This window comes from Anguilla anguilla, chromosome 9 (genome assembly GCF_013347855.1).
Source record: "Anguilla anguilla isolate fAngAng1 chromosome 9, fAngAng1.pri, whole genome shotgun sequence".
In the NCBI taxonomy this organism is placed as follows: Eukaryota; Metazoa; Chordata; class Actinopteri; order Anguilliformes; family Anguillidae; genus Anguilla; species Anguilla anguilla.
The window spans coordinates 42,923,797-42,942,785 of NC_049209.1; the positions used below are offsets into that span (position 1 = coordinate 42,923,797).

Genomic DNA, 18,989 nt, shown 5'->3' on the forward strand with positions numbered 1-18,989 from the left:
ATGCCATTTGTCGCCCGTAAATTATATTCCAATCCCCTTAAAGAGGCGGTAGGTGTTCCAAGTCAACTTTGGAGGGGCGGCACAGGCAGTTGGGACAGCTGAGGGGCGGAGCCTCACCGCGCGCTCTGTCAGACGTTTATGGGTAAATATTTAAGGTTGCGCCGCAGAAGTATTTAGAGATTTACTGCTACCGCTGTATTTTATATTTTGTTGCATTGCCGTGTCGGATATAAAGGACGGGCACAGGACGCTTTGAGCCTCGGCTGCCGATGAGAATGCAGGAGCGCGCTCAGTAGGTCTTTCAGCCAGGCAGGTTCAGCCCTTCCTGCCATCGGTGGAGATGGACATAATGAAATAAATAAGTGTTGGCACCCTTGGTCCAGGGTTGGCCTGTCAAAGAGCACATTCTTATGAGGTGAAAACATGTCTGTCCGGTGACACTTGTGGGGCCTGGAATTGGTATTCCTGTCAAGGCGCTGTTCTGTTGACTCTCCTGGCTTCGTAACCGATCCCACACACACACAAACACACATACACTCTGTCTCACTCTATCTCTCCCTCTCCCTCTCCCTCTCCCTCTCTCTCTCTCTCTCTCTCTCTCTCTCCCTCTCTCTCCCTCTCCCTCTCCCTCTCTCTCTCTCTCTCTCTCCCTCTCTCTCCCTCTCCCTCTCCCTCTCCCTCTCTCTCTCTCCCTCTCTCTCTCTCTCTCTCTCTCACACGCACTTCCACACCTCTCTCTTAGCTGCCACAGTCAGTCAATTACAGAACTGAATTCTGGGTGGCCAGCTGAAGCTGCCTGGGAGGGGGGTATTGCCAGAGGCCGCCCCCAACCACCCCCCCCCCCACCACCCCCCACCCCCGACCCCCCCCCCCTTCTGCTGTCCGCTCACTCTGGAATCGGTGTTACTAATGATGTAGCCGCAGGCAAGATCAGGCCAGGACACAAGTTAATTTATAGACACGCAGCACCTTCATGTGTCCCATCTCTGCGCGAGCGTGTCCGGGCAACCTCTGTCAGGAGATGGGGAAGCGGCACGCTGCGTTTTAGGGCCGGGGTTGGCGATAAAAAAATCAAAAATAAATAAATAAAAGAAAAACATCCGTGAGGAAGGAGGGCCTGGTGAAAGATGAGAGGAAAGACGCTCTACGGGGACTTTCTGCGTCTGTCGGGCCCCGCGCGCGTCCAGGAGACTCTGGGCTTAATTGTGCAAAAGCGATCTGTCAGCGTTTCGGCTGAGCGACGTCTTGACACAATGTTTCCCAGTGCCTTTTTTAAAATTTATTTATTTATTTATTTTTTTTTTAAAAGAATAATTTTTTTCATATAAAGTTGTCTGTTTTTCACTCACCTTTAATTAAAAAAGTGTCACAGACTCATTAGATATTTCTCTTTTGGTGTTTTATCTCTTTTGGGATTAATTTCACAGATACCCGCCACCAGCACCCCCTCCCCAGCCCCCCCACCCCGAAGTTAAACCAGCAAAGATGTAATTCTCTCCTCTTCTGCTCTACAACAAAGCAATTTCCTCATTTGACAGGTTTATTTCTGACACCTTTTGTGTCGTGTATTTGGATACGGTGCCCCTTCCCGCCCCCCACCCCCCCACCCCCCTCGCTCTCGCACACTCACTCCAACTCCTTTGTTTAAAAATAACATTCCTGATAGACGAGGGTTTCTATGGCGAAATGTCACGGCTAAAGCACCCGCTTCAGAACTGCTGCAGTCATCCCGTTCTTTTTCCTTTTTTTTTTTTCGGGACAATATGAGCGGCGGCTCCCGCCGGCCCGTGAGCCCCCCCCCCCCCCCCCTCCGACAGGAGAACCGAACGGCGTGCGGCAGAAACCCCCCCCCCCGGCCGCTTTTTATTTGTAGTGGATTCACGGCGCGGCGAAGGGCGGAATTGATGCGAAACGCGGCCGGCCGGTCGCAGCCGCCGCCGCTGCGAGCTTGCTGAGCAGGGAGTTTGAGAACGGCTCGATTTGAATCCCGGGGAAGGCCCATTCTTCTCCCTTTTCAGGGGAGAGAAGAATTGAACGGCAGTGTAAACAGAAAGTCATTTCTGTCCCCGGGTGCTGCGTTCTCTGTGTTCTGCTGAGGGGGTGGGGGGGGGAGTGCCGGCCCGCATAGAAATCGGCGACGCAGGTTTTTCCTCTGCGATAATAGACCCCGGTAGCCGTGGTGTAAACACGGAATTAAATGGCGGCGGTCCGTTGTGCTGACGGGCTCCTCACGCGACGTACGCAGCGCTGATAACGCAGAGCTGTGCGGCCTGCCGGCCTCAGGTTTTTATTTTTTATTTTTGCATTGTTTGGAGCAAAGCGGCTGAAACCGAACGGTAGGAATCTGAATGGTTTCGCCTCGACGCGTTTCGATCCACGGGCCGTTTTTCTACGCTACGGAAAACGGACCCCCCCCCCCATCCCAAAAACCTGAATTACAGCATATTTTACAGGTCATTTTTCCATCGGGCGGGGTCACTTTTCTATACGAGGACGAGGGGGGTGGTTTTTCTATATAGAAAAGTGATCCTCGGGTCAGTTTTTCTTGGGGTCGGATTTCTGCGTGACACCTGCCCTACCGCTCTGCCTCGTACACGTAGACTCCGCGGGGCCTTTTATCTTTTAGGGGCGACATGGCTCAGGAGGTAAGAGCGCTTGTCTGGCAGTCGGAGGGTTGCCGGTTCGATCCCCCGCCCTGGGCGTGTCGAAGACCCCCTGACCCCTAATTGCTGTGGTGAATGCGAGGCAACAATTGTAAAGCGCTTTGGATAAGAGCGCTATATAGATGCAGTCCATTTACCATTTACCATTTACCATCTGACACCGCGGGAAGGCCCAGGAAATGTTGGCGGAGATGAGGTAGCGGCAGGGGAAACGGCGGGGTCCAGTCGGCGCCTCCGAACGCCTCGAGCCGTCGGCGGCAGAGCGATGGCGGTCGGCCCGGCTTCGCCGCGGGTCAGCGTCGCCGCTTCCTTCCCCTCCTCCTTACCCCCGTCCTCCGAGTGCCATCCTTCAAACGCTATCCCTCGTTTGCCTGAAGAGAAATTCTTCGAGGTTCACTTTCGTCTGGTCGTGTATGTCCCCCCCCCCCCCCACCCCCCCCCCAACCACTACCTTTTTTATTCTGCTTGGGAGAATTCATGTCTTTTTTTTCCCTCTCTCTCTTTTCACTGAATGGCGTGTGATTAAGTGGATGTTCTGTAAGAATCTTGTCCTTTTTTTCCCCGGCCCATATGTCCTTATTTCTCTTGTCAGAGATATCCGCGGTCGGGCTCTTCCTTCTCTTCCTCGTCCTTATCTGCTGCTCGGAGCGCGCTTCTCTAATCTCTCGCTCTCTCTCGCTCTCTCTCGCTCTCGCTCTCTCTCTCTCTCTCCCTCTCTCTCTCTCTCCCTCTCTCTCCCTCTCTCTCTCTCTCTCCCTCTCCCTCTCTCTCTCTCCCCCTCTCCCTCTCTCCCCCTCTCCCTCTCCCTCTCTCTCTCTCTCTCTCTCCCCCCCCTCTCTCTCTCTCTCTCTCTCTCTCGCTCTCTCTCTCTCGCTCTCTCTCTCTCTCTCCCCCTCTCTCTCCCTCTCTCTCTCTCTGTTGTGGGAGGGGCGCGTCCAGGTCGAAGAACATATCGCTTATTATTAGGAGCTTGCCCCCCCCCCCCCCCCCCGTCCTGCCGCTGCCGGGCCCTGCTCAGTCTGCAGTTTGTGATGTCCGCGTGTTTATTAACCTTTCTGCGCGGTGCGGCGGCGCGGGGCGGGCGGCGGGCGGCGGGCATTACCATAGCCTGACCTTTGGCGCTGCTCTCCGCGGCTCTCTGACATTCACAGGCGCGCCGCGGCCGCCCGCGGGTGACTCCCGCCGACGGGAAAGGACCCGGGCCGCTGGGTCCCCGGGCGGCCCTGCCTGCCTGCCTGCGGAATGGGTAATGGCGGCTGCTTAACCCCCCCACCCCCCGCACCCGCACCCCCGCGCCCCCGCGCCCCCATCAGGGCCGATGGGCTGCTCCTGAACCTTTCACACCAGTGCATAAGGAGACTGTTAAAAAGACATGCTGGAAGCCCCTGTCTTCTGCGCTGCTTTTGAGATGGCGGCTTCACGCACACACACACACACACACGCGCGCACATGTACACATACATACACACACATGCGCACATGTACACATACACACACACAGACACATACACGCGCACACACACACACACACACGCACATGTACACATACACACACACGTACACATACACGTGCACACACGCGCACATGTGCACATACACGCACACACATGCACATGCACACACACGGGCACACACTCACGCGCATTCACAAACGCGTGCACACACAGACACACACAGTTTTCCATCCTTGTTAACCATCTGAGGTTGTTCACTTCCTTGTTTTAAAATAACACACACCCACTTTGTGTGCGTGCGTGCGTGCGTGCGTGCATGTGTGTGCGCGTTTGTAAATTCCTCTCCTACATCAGGCCGGGCCAGCTCCCAAGCCTCATTGAAATATAAAATATTGGGCCTATTAAAGTTAATGCTTCATGACATATTAAATCAGGGACAGGAATTGTTACCATATGGCGCTCGCGCTGTAATGTGGGCTGGCCGGGTTTGTGCAGAGGCAGTCATGGAGCTGCAGCTGAAATCCTTGGATACAATCGCTACAGTATGAGCCAACCACCCGCCCCCCCCTCCTCCCTAACACCCCCCCCACCCCACCCCCCCCCCCCCCTCCCTCGGTCCCCACAGGTGCAGAGCACTTAGGTATTTATGTAACCCACGGCTTCATTAACGCTTGTTTTCCTCACTCTGAGGATTAAATGAGCTGTCAACCTGACCTTTTGAGGTTTTAAGTGAGTTCATTTCTACACCGCTGACAAGGAGCACAGCTTCCAGCCGGTCACCAGAGGTGCACCGCGGTGCCGAGGTTACTTTGTGGTAATTGCCTCTCATCCCCGCATTTGTCTGCCTCCGCCAGCTTGGGTTTTTGGGCGTCATGCAGTGGGGGGGGGGGGGGGGCAGGGGGAGGGGGAGGGAGAGGGAGAGGGGGAGGGGGGGTGACTTAAATTGACGAACTGTGTCGACTTAATCCATTCACCAGCGCACACGTTCACATTAAAGCGCACAGCATGCTAATTGCGAACTGTTTTCCTCTAATTTTGTGTGTGTGTGTGTGTGTGTTCCATCCTGCAAATGTGTGTGTGTGTGTGTGTGTGTGTGTGTGTATGGAATTTTCTAAATGTCAGAAAAACAAAAAAAAAAATTAATTGGGAGGAAACCTTCCTCCTTGTTAGTCTTGCTTTGAGGCTGAATGAAATCTCAGGTCAAAGTTAATTTGCACGAGAAACTTGTTTTCATTCTCGGCGAATGTGTCAGCTCTAGTCGTTTAAAAAAAAACCCCAAAATAAAGCAAAACAAAAGCAACTTTTAATAAATATTTTACAAGTCTGTACTGTCTGTACATCCACTACTTTGAAATTGACAACAAAAAAGAATGTGTTTGAATAAGCTTGTGCTGGCCGCCGGTATTGAATTTACAGTGTGGTGCGATGTCTGCCCCGAAATGATCAGGATGGGCGGCTCACAGGGCCCTGCGTGTGAATGTTTGTCTGGTGGGCTCGCAGAGAGGTGTCCCTCCGTCAGGCCCGCCCCCCCCCGCCCGTACACCCCTCTGCGATGCCCGAGCGCTCACCCCCCCGTCTCTCCGTTGTGTGTGTCTCTTTCAGAGTGACGAGGAGCAGATGCCCCATGTTGCATTAGTGCCTGTGTGAAATGCTGGCCTGTCTGCCAGGACCAGGTGACCTGTCCTTCCAGCTTCTCTCCCACACGCAGATGAACACTGGACTTCAGAAATGTAAGTGCTCGCCCCCGCACCCCCAACCCCCCCCCCCCCACCCCCCCCTTCCACCGCCCCCCCCCCCCCTCCTCATCCTCCCCACCCGCCTCAGTCTCAAACAGCCTTCTGCTAAAAATCCAGGCCTGCCAAAGAATTAACCCCAATAATACAGATCCCCTCCTCGAGGAGTCGCGGTGGGGGAGACGTGCCTTTTAATAAACCTCCGTGGAGCGCTCCTCCTCCCTGAAGGGGCTGGCTACACAGGGGAGCGTTCCCATGGCGATGAGGAGGAGTCACCTCCTCAGGATTAAATGAGTCTCATAAAGGTTCCACTCAGCAGTCGCCCTGCAAGCACAGTGCTGAGTGGTTGGGTCGGAGGTGGAGGGTTTATATAGATAGTGGGATATTGTATGTTGTGTATAGTGTATTTTTCTCTTGGCTCCGCCCACCACCCAACGCAGCACCTCCCCTTTCCTCCGTGGTGTTGCTGTCGTACTTCAGATGAGGACCTGCGGTACACAGGGCTGTTTGCCCGTTGGGAAAAAAACGAACAGAATGAGGCATCTCCTGACGTCCATGGACAGCTCTGAAATTTACGCTGTCGGTTAGCTTTATGGATTCCCCTGCGCTGGGAAGGCGACTCTTCTGATAACTCTCCTTCCGTTATTTTATTTAATATTTTTGTGTCCTTCCCCCACTCAAAGGTAGCAGAAAAACCCATTGACGAATTCCCCCATGTGGATGAATTTTTAAATGGAGCCCGACCTACTTATCTTTTTTTATCCATTTAATATGGCCTCTCTGTGGCTCGTCAGTCGTCAGTAACTTCAGCATCGCGGTAATCCGTCCACCGCTGGGAGTCCGTAGCGTAAAGCAAGTTTGTCTTGTATCCTCGTCGTGACAACCCAAATTCTGAAACCCCCCTGTCCGGACTGCTCTGGCAGACTTTTATAGCCTGTGACAGGTACAGTGATGTGAACCCCCCCCCCCCCCCCCCCCACACCCAACCACTAGTCCCGCCCACTATCCCCCATTTTCTTTTTGCTTTTTATTCTGTGACCTTTTAAACCATAACGTATGCTTTGTTTTGTATTCCTCTCCCCTTTCCCGTGCCTGCTGGTTTGGATTGAGCCCGTGCAATGCGTGTAACCTCAGGGGGAAATCGCCTGGCGTTTTTCTGTAAGCGAGTAATTTCCTCCCGTCTGTAGCAGTCCTCTCCGTCTAATCTGAAGGCACGCGGGGGGAGCGAGCCGCGGTTCTGCTTTCGGATGACGGGATTCACGGGTATTTTAGAGAAACGGTTCCCTCCCCTCCCCGTCACCCGCCCCTCCGTTCCGTTGTCCCTGCCGAGCGGGCGTTCTACCGGACGCGCCCCCCCCACCCCCCCGTCTCCCGAGATGCCGGAACCTTCTCTTTAAAACAAGCCGCTTCCCGCCGGTTCGAAACGCATTTCCCACGCGGAGCGCGGAGCGCGGAGCTCTCTCTGAATAAGCGTTTTCAGCGCAACCTTTTTCGGGGGGTTTCTCGTCCCTGGAACCGGGAGCGGCTTTATTTGTCTCGAGGCTCGAATCGGATTCCCGGGGGGGGGGGGGGGAGGGGGCGGCTGCGCGGAAATTAGAGTCTGGAAAAAGTGTTCCAGGTGCGTAATGAAAAATGGCGTCGAAATCCATCGCCCGGATTTAGATGCGAAAGATATGAAGGATTTCAGGGGTCGTGCGCATTTTTCTTTTTTTTTCTTTTTTTTTTCTTTTTTAAATCCAGTTGCCACGCTCACGAGGTATGACGTGCGCCGCGCTGGCGGGCGCAGGTTACCGAGGGGCCAGGGACGCTCAGACATTCAGGGCACTTCGCAGCCCCCCCCCTGTCGCCGGGGCCCCCCGAAGCGGCCCGGGCGGCCTGCATCAGAATTTCGACTCCATAATTGCTCCTCATCTCGGGACCGTGGCGATCCGCAGCCCATCTGTCTCTGGGCTATCAATACATGGCGCAAAATGAATTGCTTCTCTGGGGCGCGATTTGTCACAATGACTGAAATCTAATTTGACAGCCAGGCCTTTGGAGATGCATGCGGCAGACTTTTTTTTCTTTTCTTTTTTTTTTCTTCTTCTTTTTTTATTTATTTATTTATTTATTTTATTTTTTTTTTGGCGTGGGGGCAGAATGAGAGAAGCTGGCCGCAGAAGACGCTACAAGTCTGAAGGTCGACGGTCTGCTTCCCCAGCGAAACGTACGCGTGTTTTTTTTTTTGGAGCTCGGGGACAAAACGTGCCCTTTTGACCTGACCCGGCGTTGGCCTCTCTTGTCACCTCTCCAGTTTTTCAATCGTCTCAGCTCACACCTGTCTGTTAAAATGCATTCTTAGACTACTGCGAATAATTGAAATCTATACGGCACTTTTTGTTCTTCTTTTTTTGTTTTGTTTTGTTTTGTTTTGAAGTGGACGTGGGGGGGTTGCCCTTTCCAGCACGGGGGACAGTGGACTGATGGCTTTCCCATTAAAATTAATGAGAAAGAACTGATGCAAGTCAGTTGGCTGGAAGGAAAGTGGGTGAAGGTAAGGGCCATCTGTATAGCCCTGTGCCCTGCGGAGCCTGCCTGTCGTAGCACTGGAGGAAACTGAAGCAAATGTCATCTGGAAGAAAGAGAGAAAAACAATATTGGCGACGGCGGGGGCGGGGGCGGGGGGGGGGGGGGGCTTATTTTCCGTCCTGCCAGACAGAAAGAGACGTGAATACAGAACGGCAGCTTAACCCCCCCCCAGCCCCCCCCCCCAGCCCCAGCAGCGGCGACGGCCTTTCGCTTTGATTATATCCCATAATCCTTTTGTCGGGGAACACTGGGGCTTTAATTCGGCCCTAAACTGCTGAGATGACACCTCAGCCGGCACGATCCGGCTCTCGCACTTCACAATTAATCCCTTCTAATGGGAGAAGCGCGGGCCTTTTGTTCTCCCGCTGATTACAAAAAAAAAGAAAAAAGTGAGCGGGTGGGTGGGGGTGAGGGTGGGGGGGCGGGGGGGAAGACGTGGTCTGTTCTCCGGGTGCTGTGATCCGTACCGGGGGGGGTGGGGGGGGTTGAAAGGAGTGGAACCGGACTCTGGTAATCTCGCGGGGGGGGGGGGGGAGTTGACTCTTGAGTGCCTTTACAGACGGGACGCTGGGCCGTCGGGGGGGGGTCACGCCGCTTCGGGTGAGCGTGGAGATCAAGGGCAGAGCGCTCCTCCACAGCGCGCCCCCTCTCGACTCCCTCTGCCATTTTGGGAGGCGGTAATCTTTAGAAATTCAATCAGCAGAATACGGGGGGGGGAAGAGAGAGAGCAGCGCGAGGTCCCGTCTATTTCAGTGTGCGCTGTATGCGCGCGGTTAGCGCAAACCTCTTTATTCAATAACACTATTTTTGGTCTTTGTTTCCCCCCTGCCTCCCCACTCCCTGCAATTTCTACATTTGCTGTGTGCGTGTGTATGTCACCTGATCCACCACGGATTACTTTTTGGAATTTGGTAAAAAAAGAGAAAAAAAAAGAAATAAAAAAACATGAAAATAAGGAAGAACAGGCTCATTTATTGCCTTGAGTTCTTCCAATTAGAGAGTGCTGACTGGCCAGTAATTGTCCCGCGCGGCGCTCGGAGCGAGGTAATTAAGGATGCGGCGGAGTCGCCTGTTTACCCATCATGCAGCTCTTCCATCGGGGAGCTGCTGTGGAGGTACCTGTCCCCATGAGATAACCCCCTTATCTGGATCGGCCCCTCCTTAGCGCATGGGAGAGCTTTCAAAGCCCCCCCGCGCCCCCTCTGGGGGGGGGGCTCATCCAAGCGTCCGCTAACTTTTTATTAGCGCACGTCAAAGGGAGTCTTCCCTCGGCGTGTCTCCCCGCGCCCGAGCGGACGGCCGTCGGAGCCTCGAACCCGCCACGTTTTAAGCAAATGGCATCTCTCCCGCCCCCCCCCCCACCTCCCCTCCCCCCGCGCGGCCTGGCCTCGGCACGGCGCCGGTGAGTCACCGAGACTCCGGACGCCGCGTCGCATAGACGCGAGCCGCCGTCGCCGTGCGTGGGCGCGCGAGAGCGAGCGAGCGATGCGATAGAACCCCTCGACGCGCTGGAGAAACCGGTAATTCCGTAAGAATGGCCGTCCTCACGCCCCCGGCCCGCCCGCCAACCCGCCCGCCCGCCCACCTCGTGCGTGACGCAAGGGCGATGCGCATTTCTCCCGTGCTTCGCCCTGGGGGGGGAAAAAAAACAAAAAAAAAAAACATCAAATAAAAACGCCTTTTGGCTAATTGCTAATGCAGAGTGCCACTTGGCTTCATTAACCGCGCGGTGGAGATGTGCTCGAGCCCCCCCCCCCCCCCCCCCCCCCCCCCCCTCTGACGGAGGCTTGATTAGCTGTGGCCAAACTGCCGGCTGCACCGGGCCGGGCCGGCTCTAACAGCCCCATGTAAATGCATGCAAATGGCCCGGGAGGCCTCCGGGTTCGCCGGGCGGCATTGAAGTGCGGTCGGATGCGCCCGAGCCGACAGGAACTCTCCGGGCGCCGAGAAGGGGGGTGGGGGGGGCAAGGGGGGGGCGATGTTTTATTTAAAGAGTTCCTCGACGCGGAGAGCCGCTCGGGCCGAGGTCGTATATAATTGCCTCCTAATTTGGAGTCGTCCCGCGCCCTTTCTTCTTCGCATTCCGCGGAGGCGCTCCCGGGTCCCCTCACCTTCGGGCCATTAAGTCGCCGCGGAAACGGTCGCTCGGCGCATGAGCGCCGGAGTTTCCGCGGGGGGAAAAAGGAGTGCGGCGCACGTCCGTGTCGCTAAGGGTCACGGCGCGGCCGCGACCCGCGCTGGAAAAAAAGGAGGGGGGGGTCCTGGGGCGAGCGGGCGAGCGTCCGCGCGGGTTTTCGCGGGTTCGCGTCTCCTTACATCCGCGCGCGCGCCCCAGATGAAAGCCACAGTGAGAAATGAATCAGGGCTATCTGAAAGCATTGGGCTGACTGCTTGGCTCAGACCTTTTTCAGCCCAAATGCCAGTGCGCTAATGGGCCTCCCGTCAGCAAAAGCGGCAGTTAGTCAAAACAGACCCCCCCACCCCCCACCCCCACCCCCCCAGTCTTGCTGCCCATTGTTTCCTCGCTGCAAATAAAGACGGGATTAATTAGCGCATTGGCAGAGCTCCTGCCACTCCGCCAAATCACAAATCCTGCCCTCATGGTTTTCTGCCCCCCCCCATCCCCCCATCCCCCCAACCCCCCATCCCCCCATCCCCTTGCACTGTCCTGCCAGAGGCGGTTTTCAGTGCCGGCCACAGTCGGAAAAAACTCCTCGGTCCGAGAGTGGGTCCCGCGCGTCCTCCTCGGCTAATCAGATCCGTAAACGCGGCGGTTTCTCTGGCGGGCGAGACGCGGGCGGCCCTTCTGGCCGGGGCGGCGGTCGGCCCCGTCTGTCTCCTCTGGGTGGAGCGCGTGGGAGGTCTTCCTCCCCGGCGCGTGCTCCCCCCCCCCCCACCCCGCCAGAAGGCCGTCTGCGGCGGCGGGCGGGCGGCAGACCGCGAGTGGGCGGGGACGGGAGAAGGGTGACGGCTTCTTTGGTGGGAGGGGCCACGAGCGAGGCTGTCAGGGAGCATCTTCCTCTCCTGCTGCTCCCTGGGCGTCCGTCTGCGCCGCCGGGAAGGCTGCTCCTGAGTGTGTGTGTGAGAGTGTGTTAGTGAGTGTGTGTGCGTGTGTGTGTGTGAGAGTGTGTGTGTGTGTGTGTGAGAGTGTGTTAGTGTGTTAGTGAGTGTGTGTGTGTGTGTGTGTGAGAGTGTGTATGTGTCAGAGAGAGAGTGTTAGCGAGAATGTGTTAGTGAGTGTGTGTGTGTGTCAGAGAGAGAGAGTGTTAGTGAGTGTGTGTGTGTGTATGTCAGAGAGAGAGAGTGTTAGTGTGCATGTGTTAATGAGAGTGTGTGTGTATGTCAGAGAGAGAGAGTGTTAGCGAGAATGTGTGAGTGTGTGTGTGTGTGTGTGTGAGTGGTAGAGAGTAAGAGTGTTAGTGAGTGTGTGAGAGAGGAGAGTGTGAGTGAGTGAGAGTGTGTGTTTCTGTGTGAGAGAGAGAGTGTTAGTGTGTGTGTGTGACAGTAAGAATGTGTTAGTGTGTGTGAGAGAGAGAGTAAGAGTTAGTGTGTGAGAGTAAGAGTGTGTGTGTGTGTGTGTGTGAGAGAGAGAGAGAGAGAGAGTGAGTGAGTGTGTGAACGTGTTTGTGTGAGCGTGAAAAGCACGCTCGTTAGCCCGTTGCGGCTAGCGCTCGGAGCGAGTTTCCAATAAAGTGCGATTGTCTGCAATGACCCGTTTCCACTTTGGATCGTCTTCAGCCGTGGAAAAGCTAATCTGCGGGGCTCAGCCTGGCAGACTGCAGAAGCGCTCGCACAGCGGCACACACACACACACACACACACACACACACACACACACACACACGCGGCGTTAGGCTGACACCTGAACGTCTGGCACAACACACACACACACACACACACACACACACACACGGACGCGACGCAGGAGCATTGTTAAATATAGCAGAGACACTTTGCAGCAGTTGCATCAGGCCCGCACTAGCGAGCGCTTGGGCGGGCTCCCAGTGATTAGAGATGCCACATGATGACATTCCTCTCCCTGGGAGCCTGGCTCCGTTGATAACGTGGAAAGAGGCTGACAAGTCGCCAGGGGGGTTGGGTGGGTGGGGTGGAGCACAAGGCACTCCTTTCTTTGTTTTGTCCAAGTGATTCAGCAGAATTTTAGTTTTTTTTTTCCCTTTAACATTTCTCGCTAACTTTGAGAGAGCCGCAGAAATAGCATTAGTCGTACGACTGTTACAAATTTGAGACTTTATACCCTTTGGGCCCAGTAGCTTTTTTCTCTCATTTGAAATATCTGACCATCTCCTGCCCCCTCAGTCCCCCTTCCCCCTTCCCCCCACCCCCACTCCCCCCACCAGCTCTTTTTTCCCCCCAAAAGCAATTGTTTTTGGAATGCTGAGACGGCCAATGTGAGGGAGGGGAGGCCGCTGCGAGCGAGCGGGCGATCGAGCTTCCGCTGCTCGGGTTACTGCTCCGCTCGTGTTTCCACTGATCTGCACCCGGGCGGGCGGGCGGGGTCGCGGCAAGACATCGCTTTCCACGGCGTCGCCTTGCATTAACACAATCTCTCCTCTTCTCTCCCCCCCTCTCTCCCTCCCTCCCCCCCCCCCCTCCCTCCCTCTCTCCCTCTCTCCCCGTTACTGTCTCTGTCTCTCAGGGGACACTACGCAGAAGATGAGATCCGCACAGTACCCTACCCCAGCGGAGTTGGATGCCTATGCTAAGAAAGTCGCCAACAGCCCACTGACTATAAAAATCTTCCCGAACAGCGTCAAGGTTCCCCAGCGGAACCACGTGCGCCGCACCGTGAACGGGCTGGACACCTCGGGCCAGCGCTACAGCCCCTACCCCCCGCAGGCCAGCTCCAAGGCGGGCCTGCTCGCCGTCGTCAAGGTCCCCGCCAAGGGCGTCCTCAAGGACTTCGACGGCAGCCGGGCGCGCCTGCTCCCGGAGATCGTCATGAACCCCTCCGCCGGGCCCTACGCCGCGGCGAGCACTTTAAACGTCCCCCAGACTGTCCCCCACCCCCAGGGGCTCCAGCGGCCCCAGGCCTTACCCCACCCGCACCCGCACCCGCACCCGCAGCAGCAGCAGCAGCAGCAGCAGCAGCCGCCGCCCCCCCCACCAGGGCATGCGACACCCTCCAGGCATGACCCAGCCCCCCGGGCTGCAGCAGCAGCCCCCCCACCAGGGCCTGGCCAGGACCCAGACTCTCCCCCACCCCCCCAGCCTGGCCCACCTGCCGCCCAACGTCCTGCTGCAGCAGCAGCAGCAGCAGCAGCAGCAGCAGCAGCAGCAGCCGCCGCCGGGCCTGCTCGGGAACAGGAAGATGGCGGACGGAGACGTCCCGCCCAACGTTACCGTGTCTACCTCAACCATTCCGCTCTCCATGGCCGCCAGCCTGCACCAAAACCGGCCCAACCTGAGCAGGATCGTGCACCAGATCAACCAGTTCTGCCAGGCGGGGGCCCGAATCAGCACTACCTCTGTGTGCGAGGGGCAGATCGCCAACCCCAGCCCCATCAGCCGCAACCTGCTCATCAACGCCAGCTCCCGGGTGTCCATGCACCACCCGGCCCCCGGCCTCCTGCCTTCCTGCGCCCACGGGTGCCCCGGCGTGGCCGACCCGGCCGCCGTCGTCGCCCCGGGCCACGCCCCGCCGGGCGCCGTCCCGCACCCCAACATGATCGCCGTCAACCACATGCCCGTCTACCACGCCGACCTGAAGCAGCAGCAGCAGCAGCAGCAGCAGCAGCAGATCCGCTCCTGGAACCAGCACCAACTCGCCCACCTGCAGCAGCAGATCTCGGAGGGGGGCCACCCCTGCAAACACCCCCTGCGGGAGCCCCCGGGCGGGCCCGCCTTCCCCTGCAAGGGCGTGAGCTACCTGCCGGAGCTGTGCGTGGGCCAGCCCTACAGCCTGAAGCCCCCCGTGGACAAGCCCACGCCCTCGCCGCCCGTCAACGGGATGCCGGGCGCCATGACCTACACCAACGGGCACTACTTTCAGCCGGTGTGGGGCAGCATCCTGCCCACGCCCAACAGTGACAGCTCGGGGTCTCAGGACCTGGCCATGCCATTCCACGGGGGCCCGTCGGGGGCCTCCATAGACTGCGCCCCAGGGACGCAGTACAGGGCCGGCGCCGGGTCCTCCGGCCAGACTAATCTGATGCAAACCATGGATTACTTGGGCGGGGACTTCCAGCCGCCCTGCTACCGAGATCAGAATCTGGGCATGGGGAAGATGCACAGGCCGCCCATGGGCAGAGTCCCAGAGCCGGGCGACACTAGAAATACTCAAATTCAGCACCCAGGGTACAGATAAGCTACGGCCTTGTCTACAACAGTCACGGATCTCTTTTAGTCTTAAAAAATTAAAGGAATTAAATTAATAAATTAAGTAAATGACTGCTAACTTAAAAAAAAAGAAGAATATATTTAATAAGAAGCAGTGTTTTTGTTGTCAGATCTTCTTGCAAGTGATCAATTAGCCTTTTCAGAATAATGACTTTTCTAATCGCTGTCTTGTATCTTTCTTTAAAAAATTTCAGAATTGTTGTCATTCCCTCTGTAGTTTACCTGCCCATTTGTGTGCCTGGTTCTTTGCGTATTTTTGAATTGTATGTACTTTGTTGTCTTTCAGACCTTTTTTTTTTCATGTTTTTAAGAGCAATAGATTTACTCTGGAAATGAAGTAGTCCCTTATGGATGCAACAAAAAAAAAAGAAAAAAAAGGTCCAGTAAGAATGCTGGACTTGCCGGTCCAGTGCTGGGTGTTCTCTGCTTTCACCAGTTATACTAATTTGCTGATTTGCTGACTGTTTTGAAGTTTTCTCTCCGAACCATTGTGACGTTTAGATTTGAGAGAAGCTTAAGAACATTTTCCTCTCAAATCTCTTTAGAAAAGAAAGAAAAAACGAAACAAATTAAGCAGATCATATTCAAATGTATGTGTAAAAACGTCTGTAGACACTACTGAAACAGGAAAGGAAGTGACTATTGTGTGCATATGTACAAAGAGGCTGTTGAAAGTTTTTTTTTTTTGTTCTTTTTCTTTTATGATTAATTTATGAAACGCGGGATTGTTTTGAATGAATCTCGTCAATGTCCAGGCTGGTTTCTCTTTATCTAATCAGGTGCTTTTGGATAATAGATATTTAGATCCCACCAGGAATGAACTTGTGAAGCCAACTTTCTCTCAAGCTGAAATCCTAGGAAGAATTCAGGGGAAAAAAACTGCTAAGAGAGTAGTGCCATTTCCTTTTTTTTAACCTTTTAGTTTGTAACAAATGAAAACTATTACTTGAATTGCAGAAATATATGGGGTTCGGTGTGTATGTTTCGGGAAAGCGGGAGGGGGTGTCTGGGACTGGGGCGGGGTGGGAGGTTGGTTTAGTTCAAAGCAACTAACCAGAGAGGCTAAGGCTGTTTTTTTCCATGTTACAGTCCAAAATGTGAACCAATTCAGTGGTTTGATTCAGAATTTTTCTTTTTTACATGAAACTAAGTCCTAGTTTGCTACTGCTGACCGAATGAAGTGTGTGCACGAAAAAAAGAGCCAATTGATCACTTGCAAGTTTTCTTGGAGGTAAGGAGAAAAAAAAAGACTTTAAAACTAGAGAAAAACAGCAAATGCATTGTTTATTTTATTGTACACTGGCTTAACTACTATACTACTGTAACTTTAAAAAAGTGTATGGATTGTGTATGAATGTTGCCTGTTGGTGTGGGTTTGAGTAATATTGTATGTGGGTGGTTCCCCTGGCAACACCCAAAAACCTGTTTTCCTCCTTCCCTGCAGCCCTTTAAAAAGCCTTAAGTATTTGGTCCTTGGACTTTTCCTTGAACACAAGCATGGTATAGACAATACAGAGAAGAGGATGAGAACGACAGTGACACAACTGAACCGAAAATGTTTTTTTTCGTTTTCTTTTTTTTTTTAACTGAAGTTATAGTTGAACAGAAGAAAAAAAAACTGATTTAGAATTTCCTAAAATTATTTAAAAAAAGAAAAATATTTTAACGTAATTGCATTTTATAGCTATGTGTAGTACTGGGCTGTAACAAATGTCTTTTTCAAAAGTTTCAAAGCTTCAGGTTTGCAATACGTGACTATTTATTACTTGATTTGCTTGTTATTTAAATTGTTTTCTTTTATTTTCTTTTATTTTTTATTTTTATTTTTATTTTTTACACTTTTCTTTACTATTGCTGCAAAAAGGAGTCGAATCCTTGAGCCTTTCCTTCTGAGTGTTAGACTGTGGCTGTGTGGCAGACAAGACGAGACAGGAGTGTGGGAGTTGTGCTACTTTTTGTAATATTGTAATAATAAAATAAAGTTCTAATTTATGCTTTGAAAAGGCTGTGCTGCATGGGTGTTATCTCCTAATCTGCCGCTCTGACACATCCCAGATCGCACACACCTCACACGAGCCTTTTGACCCTCAGGGTAATGAGAGAGTGTTGGGTGGGTGGGGGGGGGGGGGGGGGGAGGTGCACTATCCTTCTGTAAAAACAGTGCTGTTGCTTGTCTGCCCATTTGAATTTACCAGCTGGCTGTAGGACTGGCATAGTCTCCCTGGCATTTTTTTTGCCCTTTGGTTGTGAGCTTTGGAGCATGTTTGTTTGTTTTTATTTTCTCCTTTTTTTTGTTCTGTCTTTTCCTTTTTTCGAATGAAAATTTGTTACAGCCCGAGGACATAAAGAATGTTGGGTTCAGAGTGATTCTTGATAATTACGACTCAAAGTGCCTCCACTGGACTGAACGAGGAAACGCTGTTTTTCTGTGCGTGTGTGTGTACGGTGTAGCACGCACGCACAAACACCCTGTTGCACCGAAGGTGCAACGTCCACCGTGGGGGCCAATCCACCTAAAAGGACTGTTGCTGCATTCATTAATAGAATTCCTGGGATGTTACGGGTACAACAACAACAAAAAAAAGAAAGAGTAATACTTTGCGAGTTATAATCTCTGACGCTGAAACATATCAGTGGCAGGGGCAAAACTAACAACAGACAGCGGATGTTAATAAGGTTAATTTATAGCCCAAGTCCATGGGGTTCCAGGCTAAATTCTGAGCCAAGAGTGGCCCCGCTGGCAGATTCTCAGTGACGCCTGTGTACCTAAGCACACACCCACCCCCCTCCTCTTGTCATTTGATGGCAACAGCCTCTTAGTAACTGAGCTGTTGTACATGAGGCATATTGGAGGTGTCGATTAAAGGCATTGGCAGGTAATGACCAGCCTTGTTTTACCAATACCCACCTATTACATGAGAGTACATGGGAGTGGGGGGGGGGGTAGTTTCTCCCCCTCCTTCATTTAATGATATTTTTCTTTCCTTCTGGTTCTCTCCTTTTTTTCCTGACCACATGTGTGTTGCACAAACATTCCCTGCTAACCTAACCAAAATAAAGCCTGACTTGAGTTTGTACACACTTTTTTTTATTCTTCCTGGCTCCTCCCCTTTTCTCTGCTTTGTTTTTTTTGTTTGTTTTTTTTTTCTTCTGGGGACCTGAATGTTATAATATAAAAAATGATATTAATTTGAAAGTGATTGGTCGTATTTCCGTTTTTTTGCTTTTTCATTTGAAGGACAGAGATGAGTAATGCATTAAAACCTCGTGCTGAATGAAATTGTGTTTCGTCACAGGCTTTGATCCAAAATTACTGACGAATAGGGTAATGCATCTTGTCTTAATATTTTATCGCATTTCTTTAACGTCAGCCCCACCCCGCTCAGAAATGAATCATGCCAGTATCTTGTATGTTCTGTGGTACTTTTGTACCTTGTCCCACTTTTTAATCACTCTAGTTGTGTCTGCTGCGAAGGGATTGTAATGTTATATAATGTCTGGGGCACAGGACCATTTGTTTTTCTAAATATGGTGTGCTTGAAAACAGCCCACTGGCAAATGTTACAGACAGCTCACATTTTGTTAGGAAGTACCTCCCACCGAGTTGACTGTGGACCCGTCAATTGCATCACAATAGCAAGAGGGAACAGGAAGTAAACAACAAGGTGTATTTTTGGTGTTCTGTATTGTATTCAACCATAAGAAAGTAGCTGAGGAATTTCACCAGTAGAAGTAGCCAATTAGTGAGATCACGGTATTCACTCATGCACTTGGAGCAAAGTGATGTACATGTTTTTGGTGTTATCCAGCGCTTCATTCATCAATTGGACCAACTGGTTACACATCTACTTCACTTCAGCTCGGTTTCTTGGGTCTAAATTGGATGTAGGTCCTACCCCTTTAAAGAGTAGGTTTTTTTGGAATGTCAAAATTTTTAGTCCGTGTTCCAGAACCCCGACCAGTAGTGTTTGATACATCAGCATTAGAATGTTCAGTTAAGAACATTTTAATCACATATTTGTGATCTTACCCCTCAAAGAGTCATCCCTGATAACCCAGTAGTGGCTTTTCATTTTCTTTATTTCCACGACTCATTGGCCTCACTCAGAATTCAAACCCGCAACCTCCTGGGTACTGGACCATATTGTAAACCACTGACTGCCATCGCCATGTTCAGCTGCAATATGGGAGCCATGGAGACTGTTTCGTAG

The 18,989-nt window shown here is 52.9% G+C and overlaps 1 protein-coding gene across 1 annotated transcript in view; it reads left to right on the forward strand.

Annotated features, from left to right (window-relative positions):
* The window catches only part of fam222ba (family with sequence similarity 222 member Ba), a 42,571-nt gene extending 24,719 nt beyond the window's left edge, over window positions 1–17,852 (forward strand). Inside the window, 3 exon segments of the mRNA XM_035433176.1 lie at window positions 5,720–5,847; window positions 13,079–13,545; window positions 13,547–17,852. Coding sequence (XP_035289067.1) covers window positions 5,766–5,847; window positions 13,079–13,545; window positions 13,547–14,746 — 1,749 coding nt within the window. The 5' untranslated portion in view covers window positions 5,720–5,765 and the 3' untranslated portion in view covers window positions 14,747–17,852.
* Window positions 17,853–18,989: the final 1,137 nt, after the last annotated feature.